This window comes from Balaenoptera borealis (assembly GCF_965194805.1).
Source record: "Balaenoptera borealis genome assembly, chromosome: X".
Taxonomy (NCBI): domain Eukaryota; kingdom Metazoa; phylum Chordata; class Mammalia; order Artiodactyla; family Balaenopteridae; genus Balaenoptera; species Balaenoptera borealis.
This window is the reverse complement of record NC_138881.1, coordinates 109,918,142-109,940,391: the sequence shown is the minus strand read 5'-3', so window position 1 is coordinate 109,940,391 and position 22,250 is coordinate 109,918,142. Positions and strand designations below refer to the sequence as shown.

At 38.0% G+C, this 22,250-nt stretch overlaps 2 protein-coding genes across 15 annotated transcripts in view; both read left to right on the top strand.

Moving 5' to 3' along the window:
* IGSF1 (immunoglobulin superfamily member 1) overlaps positions 1 to 22,250 on the top strand; it is a 453,756-nt gene that overhangs the window by 352,772 nt on the left and 78,734 nt on the right. The gene's annotated exons all lie outside the window — the stretch shown is intronic.
* LOC309620165 (olfactory receptor 5G9-like) lies at positions 1,757 to 4,607 on the top strand. Its single transcript, XM_082376226.1, has 2 exons — positions 1,757 to 3,488; positions 3,697 to 4,607. The coding sequence occupies exons 1-2, from the start codon at positions 3,231 to 3,233 to the stop codon at positions 4,513 to 4,515; spliced, it is 1,077 nt and encodes a 358-aa protein (XP_082232352.1). The 5' UTR covers positions 1,757 to 3,230; the 3' UTR covers positions 4,516 to 4,607.

The following is a 22,250-nucleotide window of genomic DNA, read 5'->3' as shown; positions in this document are numbered from 1 at the left end:
GGACGTCACAGCTGCTCAGTCCTTGAGCTTACTTTCCTCAGCATCTCAGGAGACCAGTCACAAAGACAGAAACTTTGCTATATTAATGATTCTGCCAATTACACAGAAAAGGCCAAGCCTGGAGGGGGAAGTGGGGAGGGAAGTATAACTTGGAGCTTAGTTCCAGAGGCTTTACTGTTGTGGGCACACAAACTTATCTGCACTTGCCAAGGGAACATCTGGAGAAAGCCCAACCACTGATACTGAGCTGAAGCATTTTCAATGAGTACAGAAACAGAAAAGTGGCTGGTGAATATTTGTGACTTCTAGAGACATTCAAAGAATAAAGGTGGGTGTTAAAGGACAGGGGTGCTTGCAGATTAAACTTTGAATGTCCCACATATTCAGTCATTCCTAGTCAACTTTCTTCCACCTGGAGATGGCAGCTCTGGGTGGAATTTAGGAGACCTCGGTTCTATTCCTGACAATGTCACTAAGCATCTGGGTGTACTCTGGACTTTGTATGGCTAGCTTCTCTCCATTCAGATTCTAGCTCCTAATATCAACTCCTCAGGCAGGTTTTACCTTCCTCTCTACCTAATGTTGCCTTTCCAAACTCTGAGTTCTCTCTATTCCGTTAGCTTGTTTGGTTTTCTTTATAATTTTATTATTATTTATGTATTTGTTTGTTTGTTAGTTGGTTGGCCATCTCTTCCTTTGGATTGTAAAGTCCATGAGAATACCCGTAGTGCCTATCACATTGCCTGGAACACACCAAGCATCCAGTGAATATTAGTTGAGTGAATGAATGCATGCATGTCCAAGAACAAAGTACATAACTTTTTGTGGCTTCAATTCATCATCTATAAAATTAAGAGAAACCATCTTGATTATTTCCAAGATTAGCATGATAACAGAGAAAGGATGGATTTGTAAATCCCTTGGGAAAAAACTAACAATCTCTAATTGTATGACTCTATATTTAGAAAAGACAACATGGATACAACAGTAGCATTAGAATATTGCAGAACCATATTTGAGTGTAGATTCTGTCACTTAACAGCTATGAGATCTTGAGCAAGGCACTGAAATTCTCCAAGCCTCAGTTGCCTGGTTTGTAAGATGGAAATGCTAATAATAGTAGTTACTTGCTAAGGTGGTTAAGAAGATTAAGTAAAATGATTTATGTCAATCACCCAGCATAATGTGTGGCACTTACTAGGTACTTTATTAATGGTATTTATTAATATATTCAGGATAATATTTAAAATTTTAACAACCAGTACGGTGTACTGTGGAAATTTCAGTTCCCAAAGATGGCCATAAAGGTGACTTTAATGGAACACCAGCCAAAAGCAGGCAGCCACAACTTCGGAGGGGCAGAAGGGCAACAAGCATTAACTTACAGGTTGCTGGAGGACAATCTATTTTTCTCTTCCAGGGTCTCCCTTGTAGCCCACAAGAACATGGAGGCCAGTGTTGTGAAAGTCAAGATGTGCTGGCAGGTGTCAGGGAAGCAGCCAGGGAGGAGGAGGCTCAAGAGCAGCAATTTAGCAATCGTCATAGAACTTTTTAAAAGTTGACATGGCTCTCCCAGTGCATGCTTTCTGAATATTTGCCCTGACTATATTTATCTTTACAAAGCATTTTCCTGGAGACTCTCCTTGGATCTTTGCAGTAATCTTGTGAGTACAGAAGAGTGAGTGTTATTATGCCCATTTTACAGGTGAAGGTACTATGACCCAGAAAGGACTTACCAAATTCTATAGAGCAAAAAATAGTATGGAATCAGAACTCAAACCCAGATATTCTGACTCTAAATCCAATGATGTAAATTCTCTGTGCAATGCTATAATTTGTCCTTCACTGTCTCAGCTCTTAACGGGAAAAACAATATTAAAATAAAGTACGGTTAGGCATTGTCAATCTTCCTGACTAAGAGAAAGGATAGAAATGGCCCCAAGCAGAATTCAACGTTGTGATTTCTAAGCTGCTCCCTGTGTTCTGATAGGGATATGGATTCCATGTTTCTGAAAGAGGAGAGGTCAGAGGCTGTTACCTACTCCAAGTGGAAGGAATACTGTAGACAGGACACCTGGGTTCGAGTTCTGGCACTTCCATCAAATCCCGGGACAACTTTGGGCAAATTACTTCCCTTTTTGATGTCCTGATTTCTGGATTTCTCCCTCTTGAAAACAGTATTAGATTAGAGTAGTAGTTCTCACTCTTTTTTCTGCCTCAACACACTGGAGAATCACAACACAATGAGTAGTAACAGGAGGTAAGTTAGGGAAGGATTCTTAAGGAGGCAAATGGCAGAATCTAAAAGGGGCCTCTGTGTGGTTTGAACAGACAAACTTAGGAGATTCCCAATCATTATTAAAGCTACCACATGCCTAGTGTGCACCAGACACTGTGCTAAGTGCTTTACATGAATTATTTCATCTTCACAGTAAATTAATGAAGTAGGAAAATTTTGGTACTCTCATATTAAAGATGAGGAAACTGAAGCTCAGATAGGTTAACTAGCTTGTCTAAGGTCACACAGCTAGTAAGCCATAGTATTGGATTCTAACCCCCCTATAATTGACCCTGGAGCTTGCCCTCTTACCTCTATATTTTATTGTTTTATATTATATTCCCCCTCCACTCATCCCCTGCTGTCCCTCAAACACACAACTGATAATGAAAGAACTAGTAAGTTTGTAGAGTCCCTCCCATGTCTAAGATTTGTGTCCTTGACTTTATATTCAGGCTAAACTTTAGCTGAGGACAGGTTCGGTGCTGGGAAGAAGAAGTATGTAGAAGGAGGAAGAAAATTAGGATTCACTGAGTACCTGCTTTCTTCCCATGCCTTGCTAGATATTTTACATACACCTACCATCACCTTTAGTCCTTACAACCAGTCCTACAAGATTGGTATTTTATCCCTGTTTACAAAGAAGACTCAGAGAGGTTAAGACACTCCCCCAAGGTCACAGAGAAAATAAGTGGCAAAATTCGAGATTAAGAACCATTCTTCTGACTTCAAATTCCATCCTCATACCTTTAAACGTTGTATACAATAGGCTGGAGGGTAGCAAGAAATAAGGGAGCCAGGATGAAGTATTTGTCACAGTTGACACACACAACTGTGCGTGTCATGTCCTAGGTAGCCAGGACCAGATCCTACAGGTCTCTGTTTAAGGACTTGAGCTGTACACGTCTCCCTATTGTCATGCATATCCCACCCGCAGACCTGCAGTGGCCCAATGGGAGCAGGCAATGCCAGTGACTTGAGCAAATTCTTCCTTGTGGGCCTCACCAATGAGCTTCAGCTTCAGCCCATCCTCTTTGCCTTCTTCTTCCTCATCTATGCAGTCACAGTAGTTGGAAGCCTGGGCCTCCTTGTTCTCATTGTGGTGAGCTCCCGACTCCACACTCCCATGTATTTCTTCTTCAGCAACCTGTCCTTTATTGATTTCTGTTATTCTTCCATCACTGTCCCCAAAATGTTTATTCTTTTTTGTTTGTTTAAAGATCGATTGATTGATTGATTGATTGATTGCTATGTTGGGTCTTCGTTTCTGTGCGAGGGCTTTCTCCAGTTGCGGCGAGCGGGGGCCACTCTTCATCGCGGTGCGCGGGCCTCTCACTATCGCGGCCTCTCTTGTTGCGGAGCACAGGCTCCAGACGAGCAGGCTCAGTAGTTGTGGCTCACGGGCCTAGTTGCTCCGCGGCATGTGGGATCTTCCCAGACCAGGGCTCGAACCCGTGTCCCCTGCATCAGCAGGCAGATTCTCAACCACTGCGCCACCAGGGGAGCCCCCCAAAATGTTGATGAGGTTCTTCTCTGGTTGCCAAACCATCTCCTTCTCTGGTTGTGTGGTCCAGACAAGCTGCTTTGTGATCTTTGCTGTCACTGAGTTCTTTCTCTTGGCCTCCATGGCCTATGACCACTATGTGGCCATCTGCAGCCCTCTGCTCTACCGTATCCTCATGTCCACAAGGTTCTATTTGCAGCTAGTGGCTGCCAGCTATGCAGTGGGCCTAATGAACACAGTGCTCCTCACTAGCACAATCTTTCATCTGACCTTCTGTAAGTCCCATGTCATCACTCATTACTCCTGTGATATTTCTCCCCTTTTAAAACTCTCCTGCTCTGACACACAGGTCCTTCAGCTTCTCCTGTTTGTTTGTGGTGGTTTTAATGTGTCTGTGTCCCTGACAGTAGTCCTGGTCTCCTACACATGTGTCTTCATGGCTATTATAAGAATCCCCTCAGCCCAGGGCAAACACAAGACATTCTCCACTTGTGCATCCCACCTGACTGATGTCAGTTTGTACTATGGAACCATGGTATTCGTTTACTTGTGCCCAACTTCTGAGTACTTACTAGGCAGGGAAAGGCTGGTCTCTGTATTTTACACAGTGGTCATCCCCATGCTCAACCCCATGATCTACAGTCTGAGGAACAAAGATATGAAGGAAACAGTTGGGAATGTTCTCAAGAAGACCTCACAATTCTTCCCCCTCCCCATACCCAGATTTCCATGATGTTCAATGCAATAAAGGAAGGACAGAGAAGGGAAGAAGAGGTAGGTGATGTATTTTTGGCCACCAACCATGTCTCAAGCATTATTCTAGGAGTTTTAAATAGGTTAGACCTTGAATCCTCTCCACAACTCTGGAAGTCAAATATTATTATTTTAATCTTACAGATGAGGAAACTGAGGCCCTGAGTGATTTGGAGATTTGTCCAAAGTCATATAGCTTGAATGCAGTGGAAACTAGATTTCAATTCAAGACTGCCTGACTCTGAAACTCCCTTTCTACTACATTACACTGTTTCTGCATAAGGCAAGATGCTGCCCTCTCTATTAACCTTCAGGGTCCAAGGTTTCCGAATTTTTTCCCTTTCTGGTAAATCCAGTCTCTCAAATTTATATTAGTTTCTGTCCCCTAAGACCCACTCCCTTTCCCATAGCCAATTCTTTATCTGTGGCTTTGTATTATGCCTGATCTGGTCATTAAATTAATGAACACGTTGTATACAGAGCCTTATACCAGATGCAGGGGTGGAGAGGGATAACAAGGAAGAAATCTATGGTCACTAACTTTTGGCATCTTTCAGTTAATTTATGGAAGACAGAAGATCCCACCCAAAAGGCAACTGAACTATGACTTTTCATTTAAATTGACATTTATTGAGTCCTTTCTATGTAATAAATGCCAAATCAGTTACCTCATAATCCTCCTAAGAACTCTGTGATACAGGTACTATTGTTGCTCCCATTTTACAGATGAGAATACTATAGCTAAAAAGCATTAAGTAACTCACTCAAGGTAACACAGCTAAATAATGGTTAATACAGGAGTTGAATCCCGGTCTCTTTGTCCAAAGAGCTTATGTCCTTTCCATTCTGTTATATCACCTCCTGGATTACTGGGGTGCCTATCAATAAGCACCAAGGGATATAAGCTGTGAGGCTGGGACTCAAGGCAAAGGAAGCAGAATGGATTGGGTTCATAAGAGAGCCTCTAGGAAGAGGTGGGTGGTTTGAATAAAATCTATGAAGAGTGAGGAGTGGTAAGAATGGATGAGTAGTGAAGGGAATGAGGAGATCTTGGAATCAAAGGCTGAGATAATAGAATCTAGATGCATAAAAGGCTGGTTTGGCTGGAACAGGGTAGAAGGCAAATTTAGAAGCAAAGATTATTGACAAAATGGGGTGATGTTTGGGTAGGGCTGATATACCTTCTTTGTAGGTCTTGCTAACATCTAAACAATTCCTTACTATCATACATGAGGAAGTTCTAAATGAGCTCTGATTTCCCTAAATTGACCCAAGATGGCTTTGAGTGGGTGAATACTTACAGTTGTGGTAAGAATCATATTTTATGGAGGTCAAGACCTCCATAAAACTTTATTCTAGCTTTAGTCTGTTCTCTGTCTACAGTCCACACTACTCAGATTGGCCAGACAATCAACAAATGTGAGGCCTTGATTACAAGAAGCTATCAGGGAATTACTTCCTGACTCAAAACTTGTTGTCAAGTTAGGTTTGGGCAAGGTCTAAACAAGTGTGACCTAGTGTAGTTGCTTCAAGTCTAAAGGCAGCCAGACCTAGAGGAGGATCTTGTTTTCTGATACCTTCCTTATTGGGAATGCCTCTGTCCTAGAGCAGACTTTTCTCTATTTTATCATTTGCCTGGACTATTGCAGTAGCCTCCTAACTGGTCTCACTTCCTCCAGGCTTGCCCTGACCAATTTATCCTCCACACTGCTGCCTTATGATTATTCTAAGCAGAAGTCTGACTACATCCACTGTTCTACTTTAAACTCTTCAATGGCTTTTCATTGTCCTCGGAATAAAGTGCAAATCCTTTAACTTACAGATGATACCCCACAGTCAGAATCTTACCTCTCAAACTTTATCTTTCACAACCCCTCTTCCCTTCCCCATACTTCATATCTTCCCCTTTGCACTTACTATTTTCTTCATTCAAAACACCCTCACTTTTCAGCAGTGAAAGATACTCCCCATATTTTTAATCAAGACCTTCCTCCTGAGCTGACCAAAAGTGTTCACCCCTTCCTTGGAACTTTAGAACCAATGATTACAGCATGCAATCATCCTATACTCCTATACTACCTTATTCTACTCCACTTTTCTTATACCCATATCTTGCTTCCTCTACTAGATTGTATGCCTTGTAGGGGAAGACCAAGGTGTCTCAGACCTATGTAACCACCTCAGTGCCTGGAGCCAAGTTGGCATTAATGAAATGTTGTTCGTGGGAAGAATAAGAACTTTTCACTGGGCTTTGCCATAGGCATTTGTGTCTACTTCTGAACCCTCTGAAAAGCCAGAGGGGTATTACTAATTCACCCCCTCCTTTCCTTTTTCAATAGTCTACCTCCCCTCCAGTATTTACTTCCTGTTTGACCTTTTCTTATGCCTCTGCCCGCGCCCCCCACCCCAGCATTATAACTCAGCATTTGCAAATACATTGCTTTCTATTGATTTGATGTGTGAGTGTTGTATTCCATCCAGATTACAGTTCTTTGGGAAAATGGATGACATCTGCATTTGACTTTCCCAGTAATAGTGAGCTGTGCAAAGCAAGCGCTCATTGGGTGAACAAATATGTGCCTGTAGCTGGAGAGGGTTTATGTGGAGCTCAAAGCAGGGCAGAGTTAAATAGATATGAGTTTAAGAAGGGAATAGGGAGCTAGCGTTTATTTTGAGCCTAGCAAATGCCAGACACTATGATAAATCCACAGATTATCTCATTTAATCCTCACAACAAACTGATTTAAATTTTTTTTAAATTAAGACTTTATTTTTTTAGAGCAGTTTTAGGTACACAGCAAAATTCAAGGAAAAGTACAGAAAGTCCTCATATATGCTCTGCCCCTACATATGCATAGCCTCCCCCATTATTAACATTCCCCACCAGATTGGTACATTTGTTTCAATTGATGAACCTACATTGACACATCATAATCACCCAAAGTTCATAGTTTATATCAGGGTTCATCTTGGTGTTGTATATTCCATGGGTTCAACAACGTGATTTTATCCTGACTTTATCAGGAATATCAGAGGATTTGTGGCTTGCTCAGTTACACATACACAGACAGTATGGGATAGAGTCAGAATTTTGAACTCAGGTCTGTCTGATTTTAGAGCCTTCATGTTAAACTACTTTTCCAACCTTTATTAGAGTGATCATTTTACTTTTTTAAAATCCTAGGTTTGTGCTATATACATGTGGCATCAAGGCACTGAGAGATGAACAGTGGAGACTGAGTCAGTAGCAACACATTTTCTTTAGATTGAGCCCTTGCTTAACACATCTGAGGCACAGAGGGAAGAAATAAAGATAAGGAAGAACGGGAGGAAAGAAAGAAGGAAAGGAGGGAGGGAGGGAAGGAAGAAGGGAGTAAAGAAGGAAAGAAAATATCCTTAAGTGTCCTGCCATCCCATTCATTTAGAAAGTGTACAGGTGGGAGTGGAGGGTCACCACACCCTCTGGTCTGCTCTTAGGGCTTTCTCCTGAAACTAGACCCAGGTAGGAGAAGGAGAGATTTCCCAAAAATCACTTCAGCCTCTTGCTCAGATACCTCAGAAAACACCAATTCTCATAGGAAAACTGCCAAAACTTCTTTAGAAACATATTTTAAGAAAGGAATCCTTGGGAGTGTCTAGAATCTTTAAAGACTTTACCAGTAGCCATGTGTTCCTTCAAGAACTTCATGAGGTTCCAATGCCCGGGAGCCCTGCTTAGCTGAAGGAAGGCTACTGAGGTCTGGTCCCTACATTGCTCTATAATTGCTCACTCCACCCTGAGACCATTGTCCCTTTGGTGACTTGAAGAAAGTTCCCAAGAGATGCACATTCTAGAAGCAACTGCTTTTCCTTGTGAATGAGGTGACTCCTAATTGTCACTGGCCTTGCCTAGATAATACGACTTGATCAACGTGATTTAGTATTCCTTGTTTGGGCTTCATTCTGAACAGTGTGCCTCACCCTCCAAAACCAAGCCCTCTTGAGAACTTATTGAGAGGGCAGTAGAACAAGAGAAAAATTGACAGATCCTTATTACTAGAAGGGAAATTTTAACACACCCTTCTCAGAAACTGATAAAGCAGATATGGAAGAAAATATGATATTAAACAGCACAATTATGAAGTTTGAGTTAATACACAAACACATACATATCAAGTCCTGGGCCCCCAAAATATAGGATACACATGATTTTCAGTCACATTTGAAAGATTTACAAAACTGGAACACAAGTCAAGTATCAAAGCAAGTCTCAAATTCTAAATAAGCAATATAATATTAATAACATTCTCATAAAAATACAATAAAATAGAAGTTAATAAAAAATACCCCCCAAACCCCCATACATTTAAACAAAAATCCTTCTAAATGGAATAAAGAAAAATTTTAATTAAAATTACACACAATTATTATTGAATGACATATATCAAATTGTAGAGTGTAACTGATGTGATATAAGAAAATGTGATGTATGCAATATGAAACAAAATAGCTGAATGTTAATATGTTAAGCATTCAACTCAAAAAGTAAGAAAAGAATTGTGAAGCGAACCAGAAGAAAGAAAAAGAAAGGAAATAAATATCAAAACAGAAATTAATGAAATAGGAAACAAAAATAAAAATGCTTAATAAACCCAAAACCTAATTTGTTAAAAGCTTAATAAAATAGACAGTATTCTGATAAGATTGAAAAAGTAAAAAAGAATCAAGACCTGAATAATGAATATGAGCAATGATAATAGGGATATTACTAAACATTTTAGATTTTTACAGTAATGAGTATGTTATGAAATATTTTATGCCAATAAATATAAAAACGTTGATGAGATGAGAAGTTCTGTAGAAAAATCCAAATTAACAAAATTTTATTCAAGAATAAGTTGAAAACATGAGTAGGCCATTAGACACTGAAGAAGTTCAATCAGTAACCAACCTCTCTGCCAACAAAGGCACCAATCCCACATTCTTTCACAGGTAAGGTACATCAAAACTATCACAGAACAGGAAATCTCTACATTATATAAAATATTCCAGAGAACAGAAAAAACTGGAAAATCTACCCAATCCATTTTATGAGGTTAGTAAAACCTTGAAACCAAAACCAGACAAGCTTGTTTAAAAGACCAAAAATTATATGCCAATCTCATATAATTTGATAAAAATCTCAAAAGTCCTAATTAAAATATTCATTAATTGAACTCAACAAATGTATAAAAATAATACTATACAATCAAATGGGCTTGTTTTCAGGCATTAAATGATAGTCTAACCTTAGAAAATCCATTACTACAAGTCATTACTTAAGCTGATTAAAGAGAAAATAATATGTATTCATCTCAATAGATTTAAAAAATTAAATGAAATTCAACCACTCTCTATGGAAAAAAAAACCCTTGAAACAAATCAAAATAGAGGGAAAAGTTTAATCTGACAATGATAGCTACCAAAAACCTACAATAAACATTATGATTAATGTAGAAGCTTTAGAAACATTTTCATCAGAGCCATGAACAAGATAAGGATAACTGCATTCCAAATTACTATTTAACATTGCATTGGAGAGATCACTGTCAATTCAATAAGACAAAGAATAGAAATAGATTTAAGCACTGGAATGGAAGAAAGTATCATTATTCATAGACTACCTGATTGGTTACATAGAAAACCAAAGAGAATTTTCAGACAAATTATTTTAACTATTAAGGGTTTTCATAAATATTATTGCAAAGAAGATATTTTTAGAAACTCAATAATAATCTTATATAGTAGCAAAAACAATTAGAAAATAGAATTTTTTAATAGTTACCATTCACTGGATAAAATGAAGAAAACTGATAACATCAAGTGTTGTTAAGGATGTGGGACAACTCTCAGAACTTTGCATATATTGTTGGTGGAAATGCAAAAATGGTATAGCCATTTTATAAAACAGATTGGCAATTTTTATGAAGTTAAACATACACGTATTATATGACCCAGCAACCCCACCCTAGGAATTTATCCAAGAGAAATGAGAACAGGTCCACACAAAGACTTGTCATGTGAATGTTTATAATAGCTTTATTCATTATAGCCAAAAGATGGACACAACCATGAGCTGGTGAATGGATATACTGTGGTACATCCATACAATAGAATACTACTCAGCAATAAAAAGGAAACTACTGATATAAACAAAAAATGGGTGAATCTGAAAAACATTATGCTGGATAAAAGAAGTCAGGCACAAAGGCCTATATACCATGTATAATAATTCCACTTATATAAAATTCTAGAAAAAGACAAACTATTGTGAAAAGAAATATATCAGCAGTTGCCAGGGACCCAGTGTGAGTGGAAGAGATTTATTTTAAGGGGCATGAGGAAACTTTTTGGAGTGATGGAAATGTTCCACATCTTCATTGTAGTGACCATTGCACAACTGTATACATTTGCCAAAACTCATCACATAATTGGTGAATTTTATTGTTTGTAAATTATACCTCAATAAAACTAGTTAAGTCGTGTGGTAGTTCTATTTTTAGATTTTTAAGGAACCTCCATACTGTTCTCCATAGTGGCTGTATCAAGTTACATTCCTACCAACAGTGCAAGAGGGTTCCCTTTTGTCCACACCCTCTCCAGCATTTATTGTTTGTAGATTTTTTGATGATGGCCATTCTGACCGGTGTGAGATGATATCTCCTTGTAGTTTCGATTTGCATTTCTCTAATGATTAAAGATGTTGAGCATTCTTTCATGTGTTTGTTGGCAATCTGTATATCTTCTATGGAGAAATGTCTATTTAGGTCTTCTGCCCATTTTTGGATTGGGTTGTTTGTTTTTTTGATATTGAGCTCATGAGCTGCTTGTAAATTTTGGAGATTAATCCTTTGTCAGTTGCTTCATTTGCAAATATTTTCTCCCATTCTGAGTGTTGTCTTCTCATCTTGTTTAAGGTTTCCTTTGCTGTGCAAAAGCTTTTAAGTTTCATTAGGTCCCATTTGTTTATTTTTATTTTTATTTCCATTTCTCTAGGAGGTGGGTCAAAAAGGATCTTGCTGTGATTTATGTCATAGAGTGTTCTGCCTATGTTTTCCTCTAAGAGTTTGATAGTGTCTGGCCTTACATTTAGGTCTTTAATCCATTTTGAGTTTATTTTTGTGTATGGTGTTACGGAGTGTTCTAATTTCATACTATTACATGTACCTGTCCAGTTTTCCCACCACCACTTATTGAAGAGGGTGTCTTTTCTCTACTGTATATGCTTGCCTCCTTTATGAAAGATAAGGTGACCATATGTGTGTGGGTTTATCTCTGGGATTTCTATCCTGTTCCATTGATCTATGTTTCTGTTTTTGTGCCAGTACCATACTGTCTTGATTACTGTAGCTTTGTAGTATAGTCTGAAGTCAGGGAGCCTGATTCCTCCAGCTCCATTTTTCATTCTCAAGATTGCTTTGGCTATTCGGGGTCTTTTGTGTTTCCATACAAATTGTGAAATTTTTTGTTCTAGTTCTGTGAAAAATGCCAGTGGTAGTTTGATAAGGATTGCTGTAGATTGCTTTGGGTAGTAGAGTCATTTTCGCAATGTTGATTCTTCCAATCCAAGAACATGGTATATCTCTCCATCTATTTGTATCATCTGTAATTTCTTTCATCAGTGTCATAATTTTCTGCATACAGGTCTTTTGTCTCCTTTGGTAGGTTTGTTCCTAGATATTTTGTTCTTTTTGTTGCAATGGTAAATGGGAGTGTTTTCGTAATTTTACTTTCAGATTTTTCATCATTAGTGTATAGGAATGCCAGAGATTTCTGTGCATTAATTTTGTATCCTGCTACTTTACCAAATTCATTGATTAGCTCTACTAGTTTTCTGGTAGCATCTTTAGGATTCTCTATGTATAGTATCATGTCATCTGCAAACAGTGACAGCTTTAATTCTTCTTTTCCGATTTGGTTTCCTTTTATTTCTTTTTCTTCTCTGATTGCTGTGGCTAACACTTCCAAAACTATGTTGAATAATAGTGGTGAGAGTGGGCCACCTTGTCTTGTTCCTGATCTTAGTGGAAATGGTTTCAGTTTTTCACCATTGAGGACGATGTTGTCTGTGGGTTTGTCATATACGGCCTTTATTATGTTGAGGAAAGTTCCCTCTATGCCTACTTTCTGGAGGGTTTTTATCTTAAATGGGTGTTGCATTTTGTCAAAAGCTTTCTCTGCATCGATTGAGATGATCATATGGTTTTTCTCCTTCAATTTGTTAATACGGTGTATCACATTGATTGATTTGTGTATATTGAAGAATCCTTGCATTCCTAGGATAAACCCCACTTGATCATGGTGTGTGATCCTTTTAATGTGCTGTTGGATTCTGTTTGCTAGTATTTTGTCGAGGATTTTTGCATCTATGTTCATCAGTGATATTGGCCTGTAGCTTTCTTTCTTTGTGACATCTTTGTCTGGTTTTGGTATCAGGGTGATGGTGGACTCGTAGATTGAGTTTGGGAGTGTTCCTCCCTCTGCTATATTTTGGAAGAGTTTGAGAAGGATGAGTGTTAGCTCTTCTGTAAATGTTTTATAGAATTTTCCTGTGAAGCCATCTGGTCCTGGGCTTTTGTTTCTTGGAAGGTTTTTAATCACAGTCTCAATTTCAGTGCTTGTGATTGGTGTGTTTATATTTTCTATTTCTTCCTGGTTCAGTCTTGGAAGTTTGTGCATTCCTAAGAATTTGTCCATCTCTTCCAGGTTTTCCATTTTATTGGCATAGAGTTGCTTGTAGTAATCTCTCCCACTACTGGGCATATACCCTGAGAAAACCATAATTCAAAAAGAATCATGTACCAAAATGTTCATTGCAGCTCTATTTACAATAGCCAGGACGTGGAAGCAACCTAAGTGTCCATCAACAGATGAATGGATAAAGAAGATGTGGCACATATATACAATGGAATATTACTCAGCCATAAAAAGAAAAGAAATTGAGTTATTTGTAGTGAGGTGGATGGACCTAGAGTCTGTCATACAGAGTGAAGTAAGTCAGAAAGAGAAAAACAAATACCGTATGCTAACACATATATATGGAATCTAAGAAAAAAAAAAGGTCATGAAGGACCTAGGGGCAAGATGGGAATAAAGACACAGACCTACTAGAGAATGGACTTGAGGATATGGGGAGGGAGAAGGGTAAGCTGTGACAAAGTGAGAGAGTGGCATGGACATATGTACACTACCAAACGTAAAATAGATAGCTAGTGGGAAGCAGCCGCATAGCACAGGGAGATCAGCTCAGTGTTTGTGACCACCTAGAAGGGTGGGATAGCGAGGGTGGGAGGGAGGGAGATGCAAGAGGGAAGAGATATGGGAACATACGTATATGTGTAACTGATACACTTTGTTACAAAGCAGAAACTAACACACCATTGTAAAGCAATTATACTCCAATAGAGATGTTAAAAATAAATTTAAAAATTAATTAATTACATTAAAAAAATAAAATAAAAAATGAAACTAGTTAAAATAAAGCTACCATTCATAATAACAAGCAACACTATTAACCTAAGTAAAACTCTAACAAAAGATGCCCATTATTTTTATGGAAAATATTGTAAGCACTACTGAAGGACTTAAAAGAAGACTTTAATCAGAAGAGATTTATACCATTTTTACATATACAGCAATTCATTAACTTAAAGATGTCCACAATTCCAAAAATTAACCTATCAGTTCAAGGCAATTCCAAACAAAGTTCCAACAGGATTTTTCATGAACCTTAACAAGTTGATTCTAAAATTCATATGAAAAATTAAGAAACCAAGAATATCCAGGACAATTATGAAGAAGAATAAATAGGAAGTACTTATCCTACAGATATCAAGACTTAGAAAACTATAGTAATTAAAACAGCATAGTATTTGCGTAGAGAGAGGAAAACAGATCAGTTGGAGAAAAGGGAGACCCAGACACAAAGCTGAGAATCCAGTTGACCTTTGAGCAATGCATGAGTTAGGGACATCAACCCTCCTTGCAGTCGAAAATCCATGTATAATTTACAGTCGACCCTTCATATACACACAGTTCCTTCATATCCCTGGTTCCACGTCTGTGGATTCAACCACGGATAATGTAGTACTGTAGTATTTACTGTTGGAAAAAATCCACATATAAGTAGACCTGTGCAATTCAAACCCATGTTGTTCAAGGGTCAGCTGTATAAGGGACCTTGGTATATGACAGAACTGACATTGTAGATCATGAGAGGAAATGAGGGGCTATTCAATAAGTGGTGTAGAAACAATTGCTTATTCATATTGGAACAAATAAAATTAATTTCCTATATTTCATCATATATAGAAATAAATTCAAGATGGACTCAATAACAATGTTTTTTTAAAAAACTTTTAAAATTTAAAAGAAATTTAGAATAATATATTAATGATATTGGGGTAGGAAAGGATTTTTTGAATAAGGCACGAAAAGTACAAATTGTAAATGATTGATAAATTTAACCACATCAAAAAAAAATAAAACCTTCCATCTTTCTATGCTATAAGACATTGCAATAAACAAAGTTAATAGGCAAGTGACAGACTTGGAGAAGATATTTGGAACAAATATATAACAGACAGATATGGATTCCATAAAGGACTACATTTATTAAACAACAATCCATATTAACAATGGACAAAATATTATTGGACGATGCACAAAAGAGAAAACCTGAATGGCCAGTAAAAAGATGAAAACATTCTTTTATCCTCATTAATAATCAGGGAAATGCAAATTAAATTAGCACAGAGATAATATTACATCAGATTACCACAAATAAAAATATCTGCTAATACCAAATGCAGGCAAGAATGTGAGGAAACATAACTGTTTATGCTACTTGTGGGAATATGTATTTGCACATCGAATTTAGAGAGCAATTTGGTCATACCTAGTAAATATGAAAATATGAATATACTCCGAGCCTGCAATTCAACTCCTAGGTACCTTAAAGAAATACAAAAAACATATTCAAGAATATTTATTGCAACATTGTTTGTACTGGCTAAAATTTATTAACATAAATGTCCATCCTTTTCTAGACCAAAAAGTTTCCAGGTTTTCAATTTATAAGAATCTTCCATCCTTTTATTAATCTATCCAGTGCAAAGTCAAAGCAAGGATTTGAGAAAAATAATTCCAACTGCAGGACTTTTATTTATAGCCTACAAGGAAAAGCCAACAAACCCACAGTGTTCAGTATAACTAGGAGCAAGATAAATCAACAATGAGTGAACGAAAACTACAACTATCAACAAGGATAGGTCTGAAGAAACAAATGTGAAGTGGAGGGGGTTGGGGGGAAGCAAGTTGCAAAATGTTATGCCATTTGTGTGAAATTTAAAATATACAAAATATTATCACGTATTATTTATAGATACATTCATATATAGTAGGATAAAAACATGAACATGGAGGACACACAGCAACTTTAGCATAGTGGATGCCTCTGGGGCTCACGAGAAATGGGATTGGGGACAAAAAGAATTTTTATCGTATCTATAATGTTTTTATTTCTTAGAAAACAAGCTCTGTCACAAAAATAAATAAATAATGGCTTATTCGTATGCCAGGGCAGAATGTAAATGTTAAAATGAATGAGATTGATCTGTGCATGCGGATACAGAAAGATCTCCAAAATATATTAAATTAAAAAGCTCTGTGAAATTATTATGGATTGTGCAATCACTTTTGTATAAATATGAAAAAACGTAAATGTATATAAATGCTGGTATAAGCACATAAAATTCCTTGAAGCACCCACAATTTATAGTAGTTGCCTCTGGAGAGAGGGACTGTTGTCTGGAATTGGAGGGAGGATTAGTTATACTGTTTTAATTATTCACCATGTGCAAATTATGTATTGTTCATTAAACTTCATTTTTGAAAAATTCATGAGCTTAAAATCAAAGACCCGACACCTTGTGTGATTCTTAGGTTAGTACTCTTTGTGTATTGACGATTACGTAACATTTATTGAATTTTCTTTTAATAAAACTTCCTGCTGAGCCTTAGTGACGAGCATGCTGGCAATTAGAGAGGAGGTGTCACTTTGGTGAGCTGTCCAGCTGAAGCATTTTTTTCATTTCCCTCAAGGCCAAGAGCTACATCTGAGACGTCTTTGCACCTCTGATAATACCTAATACAGACTTTTGCCTGTGTTAGTAAATTATATTAATACATTTATTCCTTCATTCTTTCGTTTATTCATGTGACAAATGTTATTAGAGAACAACTATATTTCACTGCAAACATAAAGCTTTTCAAGTACTTTGTACTTTAAATCGATTTCTCTGGGATGGCCAGAGATTTAGGACTGCTGTTGTTTCTATGGGAAATGTGAGTTGACACCAAATAACTAAGTCACACGTGAACTTCAGGATTATGATCCATTCATATGTTTGCAAATACTTAGAAAAATTATTTTCTTCCACAAATTACTTTTGATAAAGTTGAATAATGATGAAGGGACAAGATGGTCTTACTGATGAAGACAGTGATGTTACTATTGCCTGAAGCCATTGCCTCCTCTCCTTTTCCAATAACCATCATTCTTTCCTGAATTGAAGTAACAGCCTCTTCATTTGACTTCCTATCTTGAGTCTCCTCCTTTGCCTCTAGTTTATTTGCATATCCACCCAAAGTATATAGCTTTTCTAAAACACAAACATGAGTGCGCCACTTCCCTATTTAAAAACCCTTCTCATTGACCTCAGGATAAAGTCCACACTCTTTAGGATGGTGTACAGGGCCCACCATCTTCTGTGTCTGCCTCCTTCTCCAGCCTTCTCTACTGTCACTCTTTACTGGCACATGCTATTCCCTCTGACTGAAACTCCACCCACTTATTGGCTCAAAAGACTTCTATTCATCCTTCAAAACCCAATGCATTATAAAGATTAATGAAATGATAGATGAAAAAGTGCTTTGGAAGAAAATAAACCAAAAAATCCCCAAACAAATGGCAGGTCCTTCAATGGACCTTCACTGTTACTACTTCCCCCATCCCACAACTCCTTTCTCTGTGCTACATCTACATATTATGCAGAGTCTTTTTGTTGCATTTATCATGTTGCAGTTCCACTGCTTTGTTTACATGTCTGTCATTTCCACTAGTCATTGAGTTCCTAAGTCATGGATTCAGCTTCCCAGCCTTTCTTCACCTTTATATTCCCCGCATTTAGAGTACTGACTGACACAGAGGAGGGGCTGGGCATTGTTTGTGAACTCTGTAACCAGATGGTGACAATGATGATGGCCTGGGATAGCAGAAGAAATGGTCATATCTCTACCAGTGCTCTGTTTTGTATGATGCTTCACAAAGTCATCAAAGAAATGGGACAGGCCTCACTAACTGCTATACAAAGAGGTTTTACTACCCCAAACAACTCTTTTCTATATAGCCTGGAAAGCAGATGAACCTGCATTGACAAAACTTACTCAGGAGGCCAGATGCAATCTGTCTACCAAGGGTGGGAAAATGACAAGGTAACTGGTTTTAAAAACTACCTTTGGCAGCTTGTGTAAGAGGACTTTTAATTCGATTATAAAAACCAAACTCTAACAGTTGTGCTTTTAATTAGAATGTAAAATTCACTTAAAGTTGACTGAAGGCTTTGGGGGAAGGAATTTAGATGTTTTCAGGCTGTATTTAATGATGTAAAAAAAGTAAGAGTTTTACTTCCAGTTTTAGGGATCCAGATATCTTTGAACTTAAAGACAAAGCTATCCTCAACTTCTATGATCAGCGACATCATTAACACACTCCTCAAATATGATATTACTATGGATCATATAGATTTCTAGTTGATAAAGGGTTTCCCGTACATCATTTGAGTCCCACAGTAACTCTGTGAGGTCAGCAGGACAGGGATTATCGCTCCCATTCAAAGTAGGAAAACCTGGGATTTAGTAAAGATAAATGACACACCAGACTGCACATGCAGCAGGAGATCCAAGTCTAGAACCTAGATTTTCTGTCACTCGTTTCAGTACTTTTTCACATTGTACCCTCTCCAAGCTATTGCTTGGTGCTTTCAGCAGCCTCTGGAGGCTGGCCTAAATGGATCGTGGCTCTGACCCATGTGACATGTCAGATACTCCAATTTCCAATTTCACACTATTAGTCAGCAGTCACTGAATGGAAGTTCAGGATGTCATGAGAATCCAACATTGATCTCTCAATTAAAAAGCAAAGCTCCCCTGGGAGCCAAACTTAAAGATAATTGGTTTTCTTATTTGAACTGTATCTACCAATCCCTGCTTGCAGAAGGTTGTAGGAGTGTTTAAAACATGGATACATAGGCAAGTATTGTGCTCTTTCTAAACCCAAAGGAGGTCACTGCAGGAGCTGAAAACGCTTTGGTTACAACCACCTGAAAACCAAAAGAGCCTTTAGGGTGAAGTACTCTTAGTTCTTCTTTTTGGAAGCTTGGTGGGTTCCAGGGAAGTTAGGGAGAAAAGTATAATTGTGCAGATATAAAAGGAAAGGTTGGAAAGCTATGATTCTTAAGGCCCTGTCGGATCTTTTTAAAGGACATATAATATCGTATCTGTCATGATGTTGCTGGATCTATTCCTGGTCAAACGACATAGTAGTGGTACAGCAAACCAGCTACGTGTCTTAGCAATCCACTTTGGTTTCTGCTAAGTATTTTGGGCTCCACATATGCAGATGGAACAAGAAGACAGGCTCTGAGGAAGCAAAGTGAACATCTCTACCACGGGCTCATCGTAGCCATCTAAGGATGGCTTAAGTTTCCAAACTCAAGTGGAAGGAAAAAGATGAGGTAATTATCTTGATAATCACTATTCACACCCATCTTTACCCCCTTCTCCTCTTCTAAAAGATGATTGTTCTTTCTTGTCTAAAGATAATGCCTCCACTTATATATTTCCCCCGTCCCATCCCCTCTAACCCTCCTTACTCCATCAGTCATCCCTTTGCATGTCTTTCATATTTACTTCTCTCTGGACTTAGACTCTTCACCTAGAATCTTGATCAAGTTTCTCCTTTACTAAAAAGCAAAATCAAGAATGAACAAGAATATCTTCTCTCAATCCTCTCTCTCTCTTCTACCTCTACTTTATTTTGGCTCTCTCTCCCTCTCCTTTACTTCACCAACAGTCTTGAAATAATAATCTACAATTGTTGTTTTTACTTTTTACCTCCCTGTCTCAGTACTGTCAGGATTCTTGTCACAGCACTCCAATATTCATATCTCCTTCTTTACTAACAATTCTGATGGCTCCTTTCCTTCCTTGGACTCTGTGATATCACTCTCTTTGTTTCTCCCACTTTAACCCATTAAAAAATTTTTTTTGGTATTTCTTTCTCCAAAAATGTATGTGCTGCCCCCCTTTTCTGTCCTCAGCCCCCTACTCATTTTGCTCAAACAATCTTTCTGAAATCAATGGCCAACATGGTCCTCAAGTAACTGGACATTTTTCCACATTATTCTCTCTGCCTGAAATACCTTCTCTCTCTTCTCCTAAGAAGGTACTACTTTTGCTGGACACCCACCAGAGCTCTGAAATAGTTTACTTCATCCTACCTTCCAAACCCCTTTTTCCTAAAGCAGGTTTTTTGTTACATGTCCATCATGGAAAGCTACCTCAGTTTCTGGTATTTGTTGTTCAGCTTATATGATGGCAATCTCCATATGACTCCTATCATCCAGTTACTAAACAAAAACTCCTGGCTCATAATATGATTAGCATCTTGTAAATTCACACTTATATCAACATACATAAGATTAACTTTTTACCTCCAAAAAAAAAGAGCCATAATTGAAATGCAAATACAATGTTGTAGTATAGTAATCATCATACTCAGTTTTCGTATCTGAAAAATCAGATGAGACGAATCAAAGACCTACTGCCACATACCTCACAAGATTTTTGGGAAGATTAAAAATAATGATGGATCTGAAAGTTCTTTGAAAATCATTAAGCTCCTGACACATAAGTTACTAAACTGAAGGTAAGTCTTTGTTCAGGTACTTACTTACATATTACACATTAAGGGCTGGACACTGAAGAGAGACAAAAAGAGAGCAAAAAGTATAAGAGCATGCTATAATGGAAGGAACAAGAACCAGAAAATAAGACAGTGGTGTCATTTCCTGCTCTGTTACTAACTATATCTAGATCCTAAGAAAGACAATTTACCTGCCTGAATTTTCTTTTTTAGTCAAAAAATTAAAGGGTTGGTCAAATGACAGTTTTAATGTCCTTTCTGTCTTTAATAAACAGTAGAAGGAAATGGGAGAGACTTAACACTTATCATATAGTCCTTCATTACAACTTTTTTTACAAATATTCCCTAACTCTCTTGCCCCTCTTTTCTTCCATTGTTTTCATTTGTCAAACTCTAAACCTGATTGAAACCAACTATTTGCCTACTCCACTCTAGCAGCTAAACATTGCTAGTGAAGATCATGAAAGAAAGCCGTGTGGTTACACCTTAAACTTATGCTCTCAAAAATCAAATTGCCACTCAATACTGCCTGGAAATTTTAGTGTTTCTTCTAGAAGGAGAGCATTCTCATTTGCAGATATGACTATTTTATTATATTTCCTCTGCCCTCAAACCTCCCATATGTCTTCCTTTACCCTCACTTTTGCATGATAACATCTTCTCCTACTTCGTTGAGAAAATGGAAACCATTAGAAGCAAACTCCACCATGTTCCTAAGATTAGATGTATCAGCTTAACTACAACTGCATCTATTTTCTCTAGCCTTCCTCTTGTTAAAAAGATGAAGTGTCCATGCCCTTACCAAAGGCGAACCCCTCCACTTGTGTTCTGTATCCCATCCTTTCTCACTTTATAAAAGATTTCACTCTTAAAATTAGCTCCTCATTTACTAATATATCATTCTGATCAGCATGCAAAAGGGAAAGTCAATGCTCATCTCTCTATAGTTACACTCAATTTTTCTGTTCCTCTTCAGTCTACACCACTTTACTGAATCTATTATCCATGTAACCAAACATAAGAGACTATTCTGTGTCTTCATCTTAACCTTATACCAGCTTTTAACACAATCAATAACTTTCTTCAAACATGGCTTCTCTTATTGTATTTCCTCCCACTTTACATCCTACCTCACTGACTCCTTTTCAATCTCTTTTTCTTACTTTTCCTTCTGTCAGGCCTAAGAGAAAGAGGGTCTTTTTTTTAAAAATTTTTATTTATTTATTTATTTATGACTGTGTTGGGTCTTCGTTTCTGTGCGAGGGCTTTCTTCTAGTTGTGGCAAGTGGGGGCCACTCTTCATCGCGGTGCGCGGGCCTCTCACTATCGCGGCCTCTCTTGTTGTGGAGCACAGGCTCCAGACGCGCAGGCTCAGTAATTGTGTCTCACGGGCCCAGTTTCTCCGCGGCATGTGGGATCTTCCCAGACCAGGGTTCGAACCCGTGTCCCCTGCATTGGCAGGCAGATTCTCAACCACTGCGCCACCTGGGAAGCCCGAGAAAGAGGGTCTTAAAGCTCAGTGTAGTACATTCTTGTGTATCCATAATCTCTCTACAGGTCACCTTGTCCATTATTGTGGCTTTGAATATTATCTATATGCTGATGATTCCTAAATTTATATTCTACTCCAGTCTTCTCATGTGGGCTACACACTCTCAAATCCAGCTGTCCGCTTCTCCTCTCCACTCAGAATTCTCATAAACAAACATCTT